The sequence below is a fragment of the Peromyscus maniculatus genome, chromosome 8 (assembly GCF_049852395.1).
Source record: "Peromyscus maniculatus bairdii isolate BWxNUB_F1_BW_parent chromosome 8, HU_Pman_BW_mat_3.1, whole genome shotgun sequence".
Classification (NCBI taxonomy): domain Eukaryota; kingdom Metazoa; phylum Chordata; class Mammalia; order Rodentia; family Cricetidae; genus Peromyscus; species Peromyscus maniculatus.
Window position 1 is genome coordinate 19,961,043 of NC_134859.1, and position 12,040 is coordinate 19,973,082.

General features: G+C 51.4%; 1 protein-coding gene across 1 annotated transcript in view; it reads left to right on the forward strand.

Moving 5' to 3' along the window:
- The window catches only part of Slit3 (slit guidance ligand 3), a 595,100-nt gene that overhangs the window by 494,946 nt on the left and 88,114 nt on the right, over nt 1-12,040 (forward strand). Inside the window, exons 13-14 of the mRNA XM_016005185.3 lie at nt 2,338-2,481; nt 3,840-4,003. Of these exons, the coding sequence (XP_015860671.2) occupies nt 2,338-2,481; nt 3,840-4,003 (308 nt within the window). The remainder of the gene's footprint in view (nt 1-2,337; nt 2,482-3,839; nt 4,004-12,040) is intronic.

Consider the following 12,040-nt stretch of genomic DNA (forward strand, 5'->3'; position numbering starts at 1 on the left):
CTCTTCGCCGGTAACTGCGAGGCGGCTCTGCCCATCTGCCCGGGTTACTGTGAGAGTAACAGGGGAGTAACAGTAAAAGCACTTCGGAAAACAAAGAGCATTCTAGCAACGTGAGCTTTTTTTCCACTCTGAGGCAGGAGGACATCTGTGTGGGCCCTCGGGACCTTGCCTGTTATTAGCCAGATTAAACAGGCAGTTCTTCTTCTGCTTGTCAGGGCCACAGCTGCCTGCCAGCACCTGGAGCGCGCAGGGGACTGCAAGGGAGGGGGCACCCAGGGGCAGCTCCAGTAACACCAGCTCACAGTCTGGGGTACGGAGACACTCCTGAATCCCGGGTCATTCACCACCAAGGGAGCTACTTGCTCTGAGCCTGCCTTGAGAACTGATGTTTAAAACTTCAACATCTTTACTCTTTGGTTTCTTTCCCTCTCGTTCAAGAAGGAATGAGGAATGGTTTCACCATTGTTTCAAGGGCACAACCAGTCAGTCTCGAGCTATAAGGGAAATAAATGCTCAGCACCCAGATTTGTTCATAACTTAGCAGCTCTGCATTCTGAATCTTACCTGTGGCACTCGGGGCGTCTGCTGGACCAGTGGTTCACCCACTTCCTGTGTTGTTCTGGGAAGGAGGGGACAGTAGGAGAAACTATGATCGTAACAGAAAGGGCCGCTTGTGGGTAGGAAAGCCGAACCCGAATCAGAGCTCCCTTCAGGGAGACATCCCTGTTGGAGCTGGGTTGTGTGTCCTAATGAAAGATAATCATTAGTAACAAAGGGAGGGATTGAAGAGATGACATTTGTGTTACCACAAGTTACACACATGGCAAACAAGAAAACTAACCAATATCCTCCAGTCACAGGCTGAGGTGAGTGGCAGGGAGGAATTGTATAGGGCATGAGAAGCAATACTGGAATTATAGGGTCCTGCTGAGGGTGAGGGGGTCAGGGCAGGCCTCCCTGAGGAGGGTGAGGGGGTCAGGGCAGGCCTCCCTGAGGAGGGTGAGGGGGTCGGGGCAGGCCTCCCTGAGGAGGGTGAGGGGGTCGGGGCAGGCTTCCCTGAGGAGGGTGAGGGGGTCGGGGCAGGCCTCCCTGAAGAGGGTGAGGGGGTCAGGGCAGGCCTCCCTGAGGAGGGTGAGAGGGTTGGGGCAGGCCTCCCTGAGGGGATGCCTTTGAGCTAAGAGGCCAGCCTTTCTGAAAAGGGGTAGAGAAAGGGTTCAGAGGACCAGCCATGGCATGCCTGAGAGCAACAGGTGACCAGTGGGGCTGGAGCAGGGGAATATAGCAGGCTTTCTTGGACTGCCCACCCCCAAATCATGACACAAAGACTTATTATTAATTGTGAACGCTCAGTCTTAGCTTTAGTCTTGTTTCTAGCTAGCTTTTTTTTTTTTTTAAACTTAAATTAACCCATTTCTATTAGCCTGTGTGCTGCCCTGAGGCTTGTTTACCTCATCTACTTACTGTCCATCCTGCTTCCCTGCTTCCTCCGTGTCTGGCTAGCCCTCAGCTGGCTGGCCTTGTCTCTCTGCCCACCAGCCCTGCCTAGCCCTCTTCTCCCTACCTAGCTATTGGCTGTTCAGCTTTTTATTAGACCAATCAGGTGCCTTAGACTAGCTATTGGCTGTTTAGCTTTTTATTAGACCAATCAGATGCCTCAGGCAGGCAAGGTGAAACAGATGCAACACACCTTTACATAGTTAAACAATTATTCACAACACAAATGTAACACATCTTTATGTAGTTAAACAAATATTCTATTCCACAACAGAAGAAGGTATGAGGTTATGATAAAGACAAGGAAGGTGTTTGTTTGTGTGTGTGTGTGTGTGTGTGTGTGTGTGTGTGTGTGTGTGTGTGTGCCTACACATGGACACATTTCTCCCCTGGGAGGATGGCCTATAACTTTGATCAGATTTCCAATGAAATAAGTGATCCAAACAAGCTCCAAGGAATTCTCTGAATCAAAAATTGCCCTGACTCCATCTACTAGAGCTTTAACCATGATTGTGCCAAATGATTTTTTCCCCATTGTGATTCTTGGAAGCTCTGAATTCTAAAGTAGAAAAATACAATGCTGGACTCTACTCCTAGCCTTTGTCTAGGGCTGCAGGTACAAGGCCAGGTGCAGGCATTGGTAGGATGCGTAGCACAGCATCCATGGTGCTAGGGGAAGTGAGGAGGGACTCGGAAGCCACCGGAAGCAGTCTCTCTTTCTCTGGGCTGCAGCAGAACCTCAAGCCATGTTGATGAGCGATGGCTACTTTCCAGCGGTACCAGCAGGTGCAGCCGGCCCTTGCTCCCCCTGGCAATGACCGGAGGCCTCTCTTCTGCCTGCAGCCTCCTCAATGCCAACAAGATCAACTGCCTGCGGGTGAACACCTTCCAGGACCTGCAGAACCTCAACCTGCTCTCTCTGTACGACAACAAGCTGCAGACCATCAGCAAGGGGCTCTTCGCTCCTCTGCAGTCCATCCAGACCCTGTGAGTACACTGCCTGCCCTGGCAGCTGCAGACCCCCGCCACCAAACCGAGGGTAGGCTGAGGCCCCATGGGAGGATTTCTAGCGCTTGCAGCAGGGGCGGGAGATGAAGTGCAAAGCACTGAACTGTGTTGAGCATTCCGGTGGGGCCTGGCCGTGCTGAGGGGACATCTCACTTTCAAACATGTAAACCTCGCAGCAACCCGGGAGGGGGTCACTGTCACCCCCAGATTATATGTGAGGAATCCAAGGCACTGAGACAGTGAGTAGTTTACTCAAGGTCACAGCCAGTACGAAGCAGGATTTGAATCCTGGTAGAACTTTCGAGCTGTGCTCATAACCACAGTAGCCATGGCAGTGTTCTAAGCAGTCCCTATCTCTGGGGAGACCCCATCCCTTCCCTCTGGCAGCTTCCTGCACTCTGCCAAGTCAAGCCTCTGATACAGGCTTTCTGGGGATTTTACACACACACACACACACACACACACACACACACACACACGCCCGCACACACGCGCACACACACACACACACACACACACGCACGCACGCACGCACGCACGCACACACACGCACACAGCCCTCAACTCCCAAGGATTGCTGGTGTGTGTAAATACTGCCGGTGAACAGATGAGTACAGATCTCAGTCTGTGGTCTTGACAGTTCCAACCTCAGATTTCAGCCCCAGCTCCAGGCCTGCAATGAGCCTGGGGGTCTCCTGAAGACCCTGGAAGTCAGCTGGTACTTATTTCCTAGTAGTGAGAAGCAGGGCCCCATATAGACTGAGAACAGCTGCTTGTTACTGAATGCCGACCACAGTGTGAAGCTCCATCCATGCTTAGTGCTGTGGAGTTTTCTTACTGCTCAGAGGGGGCGACGCCCACAGCACTCCCCTGGTGATAAGGAGACTAGCAACAATCCCCACTACCTATATATGGAACACCCCCCTAAGAAGCCAGGCGCTGTGCCTGCTGCCTTATGTGGCTGGTACCACCAAGCCTGGAGGACTAAAATGCATGCTACTGTACGTGCCAACTCTAAAGTTCCCGACTGGCATTGCCCATCAGAGTCGGCATGGGTGAAGTGGAGCCAGTCAGTAGTGGGTCCTGCCCCCAGAGGGGGAGAACTGGGAGGCTGATTGCCCAGACCAGATGTTGGCTGCATCTGTCTGCCTTGGGCAGACAGCTGGCCTCAGACCCCCTCTTTGAATCCTCTCTGAGAGCAGCACCCGCTCCAGACCTCCTGGGGCAGCGGAAGAAAAGGCTTCCACACCAGTTTGCTAGGGCCCAGCTCGGAAAGGGGGGTGGTGAAGCAAGGTGCCGCAGGTCACTCCCGATTAACAGCCCTGTCCCTCTTTCAGCCACTTAGCTCAAAACCCATTTGTTTGCGACTGCCACTTGAAGTGGCTGGCTGACTACCTTCAGGACAACCCCATTGAGACCAGCGGGGCCCGCTGCAGCGGCCCACGCCGGCTGGCCAACAAGCGCATCAGCCAGATCAAAAGCAAGAAGTTCCGCTGCTCAGGTAATCAGGTTACTGGAGTGGGGCCCCACTTTCTGACTCAGAATACAGCAGCCCCAGAGAGGCCAATAATCCAATCTGGAGGCCAGCGAGCGCTGTAATGGCTCCTGGGGAGCATCTTTGCAAATTAAATTGGGGAAATTCAGTTAGCCCTACAGAAAACCAATTACCTTATGGATTTAAAATAAAACACACTCACACAATAAAAGCATGGTGGGGGAGGGACGGGCAGCTTGGGGAAAACAGAACCCAGGCACAGTCTGTCTTCCCTCCCTCCCAGAGTTTGGTGGAAGCTGGGAGACAGGGCAGCCTTCACACACACTGCTTGAGAGGAGGCCAAGATTTATTTTGTAGTCTCTGAAGCAGATTCCCCAAATGGCACAGAAATTATACAGCCCGGGCCAGGCCGCAGCCAGGCTTTAATACAGCCCTCAACCATAATGGGTTGGGTTACAGGTTTCACAAACACCTTCCCTATCTCCTTGAAGCAGATGGCTGTTCTCTGATGATACAGGGAACAGCAAGCTGTGGGAAGAAGCAAAGCCTGAGCTCCCATGGCCAGCTCTTGTCTAGGGACTGCCTTCCTCCCTGCTCCCCCCGACACCCGGAAGAACATGGAGACAAGTGGCAAGAGAATTCACAGCCCACCTTGGCAAGAAAGGTGGTCTCCTTGACCAGTGGCTGCAAGCAATTAGACATTGTTATCAGTTTCTCTTTTTCTACCGAAAAAGAGCAGAGCTGTGCTCGCCCGAGCTGATAAACCATCAGCAGCAGGAGGTCCTGAGATAGGGTGAGCCAGCCCTGACAGGGTGTGTCTGGGCAAGAACCGTGCTCCCACTTATCTCAAGAGAGTGCTCAGCCCAGGAACAATGCCAGCATGGGGACTGGCCATCAGCAGACCAGCAGGCGGATTTTGGCTTCTTGTACCATGTTCTTTGTGCTTTAAGTCAAATTCTGTCGTATGTGTCACCAGCATGATAAACTTTAGCCTTTTATTTTATTTGCAGAGGCAAATGGCTGGAGAGGGTCTAGAGAGATGCAGGGACTTTGTGGTAGGGTGATCACTGGTTGCCCATTTGCCTTCCCCAGCATAGGGACTGGAGAGATGACTTCCTTGGAGGGGCACAGTGCTGGAGTGGTCCTAATTTGACTTGCTTCTTCTGGTAGCTGCTTCAAGTCAGCAGATGAGACCCTGCTCTACAGCGGAGAGCCGAGGGCTAAAGGGGAAGGGCCACCCGCACATCACAGTCACCGGCAATAGGGTCAGGACCAGGCTCCACATCCCTCTCTCCTTGACACTGTTCAATATCTAGGAGGAAGGCGGTCCAACTGCTTTGAGTTGCTTTCTTCCTAGTCTCTTGGATCCACTTCTAACCCCCAAACACTTTCTTAGATTCCTCCCGAGGTCTGGTGGCATCTCTGGGTAGAAAGTCTCCCCCCAGCACCAAGTGTCATCTATCACAGACCAGCCCTTGCCAAGGCTCTCCTCATGACAACCCCCAGTGGTATTCCCTCTTTCATCTTTGCCTGCTCAGGTCTGAGGTAACTAGCTTGGCCAGTTAGTGGTTCCCATGGAAAGGATGAAGGAAGTCGGAGGAGGGCAGGAAGCCACCTGCCCTCCCTGACCCTCAGTCTCACGAGTGTGTTGCCCGTAACCAGGACCTCAGGTTGCATCTAAACCCTGGGTGGCGGTACAGGGATATAGTCAACATTGGATCCAATGACATGTGCCCTATAGAGTTAGTGATGGCGGTGACCTAGCATTGACTGAGCCTGGGACAGGTAGCAAGGTATGGGTGATGCTTACAGAAAGAACAGAGTGGGAAACAAGAACTAGACAGCGGAACTAGGAAACAATAAAGCTAGTTTTCAGTTAGCTGTGCCGGCAGCTACCTGTCTACCTTGGTGTTTACAGGGCCCTGGCTTCCTATGAGGGGCGGAAATGGGTGGCAAGAAAAAAGAAACAGGGCGAAGAAGACAGAATTCTCGAGTTGACTTTGTCTAAAATATCACTTTAAAAAATACTAAGCAGAAAGCCTATTCCTGTAGAGGCAGTGATGTCCAGAATCCAAATGAGCTTGACTTGGAGCATTTGGTATGCTTTTATGTAGCTGTAGGGGAGGAGCAGAGAGGTTGGCCACTGAACTCCAAAAGCCTTGGCTTTGAGAAACACCAGGACCCATACCTCCCTTGCCCTTGGGGGATACAGAAACCATAGGCCTGAAGATTTGTGTTTCTAGGAAGCTCCAGAAAGGGGAGGGGTGAGGAGTGGCAGATGACATGGACTTGAGCTGACAGATAATAACTCTGCATTTTACTTTCCCCTAAAAGCAGCCCCCTTGAAAAGACAGCTGATGTGATTAGGAGCCAATTTGAGGGCTGCTTCTGCAACATGCACAGCCTCTCCCTGGGTAGGGCGTCTGGCTTCCCAGCCACCTTGCTCTGCCTCTATCAGCTGCATCCACCGCCCTGGACCAAGATCAGTTTAGAGGTGGATGCTGCCCACCAGGGGTGATCTAACAGATCCGATTAAGTCCTTCAGCAAGGCCCCACCCCAGGGAGCACTTGGTAGCTGAAGGACACTGCCTGTCTTCTATCAGGCTGCCCCCCTTTGTTTCTGTAAGAATGGCTTCTTAAAGTACAGTACTCTTTGGGTACAGCTCAGGGACACTTTAGAAACCTCAGAGTTCATCCAGTCCACTCTTGAGACAAAATTGAGAACCACAGCAGAAAAACCCCAAGTTCAGGCTATCATTTTCTAGACATGACCACTAATGCTATGATGATTTTAGCATACTAGGAAGATCCCAGATCATTTGCCTTTGGGACCCTCCGAGTCCCTATAGAGAAGCAAAGCAAGGAGAAGGTCCAGGAGGGACTTTATAAATTATGTTTTATTTGTTTGTGGAGTGTGTGTGTGTGTGTGTGTGTGTGTGTGTGTACGTACGTATGTATGTATGTATGTATGTACATACGTACATGTGTGCTGTGCATGCAGCATAAAACAGCAGAAGTATGGAGGTCAGAGGACAGCTCCCAGGAGTCTGTTCTTCCACTGTGTGGAGCTTGGGGATCAAACTCAGGTCACCAGGCTTGGTGTAGCACATGGCTTTACCTGTGGCCCATCTTCCCAGCCACACAAGGAGGTTCTAAAATCTGTGAAATGGGCCCTGCTCACACTGAGGTCCTGCTCAAACTCACAGGAGAAATCTTGGAGCCAGAGTATTCAAGAGCTCTGCAGCTCTGGATGTCTAGCCGCAGTGGAGCCCACATTACCATTCCCAGCTGTAGGTCTGTGAGATCAGGATGGGGGAAGAGCTGTGGATGGGGCCAGGCATGGACACGAGTGTGTACTAACCGGACCGTTATTGCAGGCAACTGGGATGCTGAGAATGAGAACACCTCGGCAACGAACCAGCCCCCAAAACATATGGTAGAGGAGAGTGACCTCTCCCTCCTATCAGAGGTCAAGTCTCAAGCAGGGACGGTCAGCTACCTGGCTATGACTCTATTTCTTTGAGATATGCACAGCTCCAGCCTGATGCCAAGTCGGAAGAAGGCTGACCTATGGAAGATGGGGTATACAGATGGAGTCCATGGCACACAAGACCCCCTGACTGGGTCGGCCTCATCCTTTCCCATGATGCCCAGCCAGAAAAGGGATGTAGAAATCAGAAAGACCCTAACGTTAGATATCTTACCCTCCAGCTAATCCACTGCTCCTCCAGCCCTTTTCTTTCCTTGTCTTACTCTGACAAAGGCCCCTTATCGGAAGCCGGCCTCTACCCACTGTCCTTGCGATTGACCTACCTCTGTGACAGTGTTCACGTGGTGACTGCAGGTGTCTTGTTCTCAAACCTAAGGCCCCGCTGACTCTCCTTTCCTTGTCCAGCTGAGAATATGTGGTTTTAATTCTGCACTCTTCCTCTACCACACCTCAAGCCATCTGGGGTGAACTGGCTATCAGCCCAAGGGACCCAGGGACCCTGCAAGGTACTCAGGAGCCTCCTCAGTTGTGGGATGTTAAAGGGAGCTTTTGCCTGGAGAGGAGATTATGCTGTGTCAGACTGATGAGGACTATGGGAAATCTCTTTCATGAAAAGGCATAGACAGACAGCCACGAGGCCCCTCAGCTGTGGGGTCAGCCCCGGGTCACAGAGCGTGAGAAGATGCGTTGCTGATTTTCGTGTCATATCAGATCACATGGTGGGTTGGGGCAGACTTTGCAGGCTCCATGGGGTCAGTGTGTAAGTGGTATGTCATCTGCCGGGATGCTCCTGGGTCCTCTGTCCTACTGAGTCTCCCTGGGGCAGGGCACAGGGGGGCGCCCCTCCCCACCCTGTCTTTGGCAGGATCCCGTGGAACGCACTACTGGCTCGAATCTCGCTCAGTGGGGGCCTGCTCTGGCTTCCACTTCTCCACGCTGCTTCCTCTGAGCGCTCCTGTCCTCTCTCTGATGCCTGCTTCCTGACCTTGACTCTGACCAGTTGCCGCGGGGCTTTCCTTTGTGCTTGATCTAACCATGTGGTGGAACGATGGAAACGGAACATGGTTCTGTCAAGCACCGCGGAAAGCGTCGCTCTCTCCTGCAGCATGGCCCGCCGCCACCGCCGCCACCGCTGGACTCTTCTCTGCTCTGGATCACCGCGCCTGCCAGACCCACCTCTCCCAGTCTTAATGCACAGGGGGAAGGGGGTGGGAATCCTGAAGGAGTCAGGGGCATGGCGACAGGGCTTTAGAAAAACCCACAGGGGCCATGCTGGGAGTATCCACAAATCCTATGCAAATGGAGTCACTCTGCTCCAAGTCTAGTTCTCAAGTGACTCCAAGGGTGACAGCTGGGTTCCAACTTCCCATTTGAAGAAGACAAGTGCATCTAAGGCATAGGCCCCCTTGTTTCATGGGAGAGTCCCAGCACCAGGTCACCGAGTGGTAGCTAATGCAAAGGGTGAGTCATCCTGCTCACGACTTTAATCCAGCACCTCTCTTGGCATGCACTTCATTTGAAATGAATGTAAGCGTGAGAACAGGTGGAACTAACATGGGTCTGAGACCTTGAACTGGGACTCCTTCTGACCCCACCTCTTACTCCTCATGAATACTTAGACCTAGATCCTGGTGAAACCTGATCTCCAACCTGTTTTCGTAACCTTGGACCCCCACAGTTACCATGGAGGTGTGGAGCTCTTCATCTGCTGCCATTTCAGAGGCCGGGAGAGGTCTGTGCAGACAATGGCTGTCTCTGACCACAGAGAGAGGGATCTTGGCACCTTCTCTTTAATTTGTTTCTTGATAATCCTGGGCCTGGTATAACCAGTAGACTTTGTTGTGGTTTGGTGCTAGAGTCTGTATCTTACTCCATGAGTAAGAACTAAGGTGGACACAAACCCATACTTAACAGTAGGAACGGGATTCTGTGTCCCCACCAAGCTGCGTGGCTCTAATTATCTCCTCTCTGATTGTGACTCAGAGAAGGGCCCCAGCCACTGATGGGCTAATGGGTATCTCTGAACTTCTGAACATATATAAAGCTCTTACTGTTGGCCAGGCTCTGGATGTTTCACATCGTCACCCTAATTCCATAACACTTTAGATCCCATTTTACAGATCAGAGTGTTGAGGCAGGATATTAACTAACTGGCCCAGGGTAATCTAGCTCCCAACTGGCTGTGCTTTGCCTCGGTGCTGTCAAGCCCTTCCTCTTCTAGACACTCTTTGCCTTGAAAGGAAAATTTGTGGCAACGTTGAATTGAATTGAAGGTGTTTTTCACATTCTCTTTCCAGCTCACATCTGTCATTAGAAATGAGTAAAAAGGAGAAAGCATTGTTCAAGTGACCCTTCTATAGCAGGAGTGTACAAGATACCATGGGTATGAGTAAACCCTCCTCTGGAGAGAAGAATCTTCCCCTCCGTGTAGAGGGGACATTCTTAGCACTGCCCACATCCGGCGAGGGCCAGGCCTTTGGGAATGAATTCATGATAGCGCTCTTCCTCTGCGTCTCCGTGATGCTTTGGCAGTAGGCACATGGGTCTCTCCCTCTGCTTTCAGGAAGGTGACTGAGCTACAGGGACAGCTTCATGCCCAAATGATAGCCAAACTCGTTCCAAAACAGCTAGTGTTTCTCAGCCACAGGTGTCTGGTTCCCCCAGCCTGGCCTAGGAATGGATGTCTGTCTGTGTGCATTGTCCTTGATTTCATTCACCGCTCATGACTTGTCCCGTGGCTTGTCCCTATCACTTTCTTTTCAAGCTGATAAACCCTGGGAGGCCTTTGGACACCCCCACCCCAGGTCCTTTTTCTGAAGTTCTCCCTCTCATCTCGCCCATCTTGGGGATGCTTGGACTAGAGGAAAAGAACTCTGAACACGTGTGCTGGCTTCCCCTGCTGACCAGATAATGTGAACCTTAGATGCTTCATACCTCCCTCCCAGATATAGGTGTAGAACAAGGGTATATAATAAAATAAAATTAAAAATGGCTGTCGATTTCCACCTTTCCCCCAACCTCTGTCTATTAAAGTTTGTCTATGATTGTGTACCATGTGTTGTTGTTCTGAGATGTCCGCAAGTGGGGGAAAGGCCGACAAGGGCAAAGGCAGGCACAGGCTAGGGGATATCAGCTCCTCTGGGGCCCGCTCCACCCAGGGTTCAACTTTCTGGCCTGTCTTCAGATCCTGCGAGATCCCTCCCAGAGAGGCGGAGCTGCAACCTATTTCGGTTGGTTCTCTCCTCCAAAGTATTTCTGTCAGTGACAAATATGCATTGAGATTGAAATTGACTTTTAAGGCTCTGGAAAAGTTAAAAATACTTTTGGGTAGTTATGAGCATTAGGCATAACAAATGGCTCCGAGGAACCCTGGGTAGCTTCCGTAATGAAATATGAAGTGACGGAGGTGGCATTTCGTGCTGGCTCTGACTGGGAAATGAACTTTTTCGGTTATGTACATAGGTTGTTATTAACATTTCTGGTTCCCACTCATATAAAATATCACTTTCCGACCCCCTCGTTATTACAAACCAGGGCAATAACAAAAACAGCAGGGGGAAAATGCTAGGGAGAACACATTAGTCCATCGAATCTAATTGCAAAATCATTTCATTAAAATGGGTCAGCAGCTCCACTGCAGAGGTCTGCCAGTTATAACCCAACGATACTACTGAGAGCGATTCCTGCTAACTACAGACTGCTCTCACCTTGATTAAAACGAAAATGCATTTAATAGGCGGCCGTCCCCAGCCAGTGCACGTTCAGTCGGCTCACAGGAAGTGCAGTCTGGGCTCGCTCCTGTCTTTCTGCCTTTGATCAGGAGTCAGGGTTCCACTGTTTTGCGGGTATCCCATTACAGACATGTCCTGAAGGGAACACAGCCATACACGTGCAGAATGCCCCCTTACAACACCACCATGTACCTTCCCTGACAAGGACCGAATTCTGAGTTTGCATTTGGCAAGAGCTGCAGAATAACCTAGCTCTCAGATGTGTCTAAAGAGAAATGGTGCAGACTCAGGGTTTATTCGGTGGGACAATGCGTGCAGGCCAGGAAAAAGATTTACGTAAAACAGTGTGCCAGGAAGCTGCGGTAAAACTGTGAAATAGGTGCATAAGTTGTGTTCATACAAGTCGGGGGCGGGGTGGGGGGGGCAAAGGGAGATGAAGGAAGTGGGTGGGACAGCAGAGAGGAACAAGGAATACACAGTCTTCTGACTCCTTGCTTCAGGCAGTGTCACTTGAGAATGAGAGGTCCATGGATTTTGTTCCCAGTCAGCAGTGACCACGGGAGGATAAACCAGAGCAGAGCGTGCAAGAGTAAGGGAGGGAGGCCGGCGGGCGGGCGGGCGGGCGTTGGCTCCCTTCTTTGTCATAGCTCACTGAGGAGAAACCCACTCCGTCTGCCTCCACCTCATCGGACCTTGTGGCTGTTGCTAGAGACGTGGGGAGAAAGGTTCAGTCTCAAAGCACACTAAAGCCTACTTAGCATTAGTCACGTGGGTCTCTGAGAGCCAGCCCTAGTCTATTCACCAGGCACCGCAACCCACCCC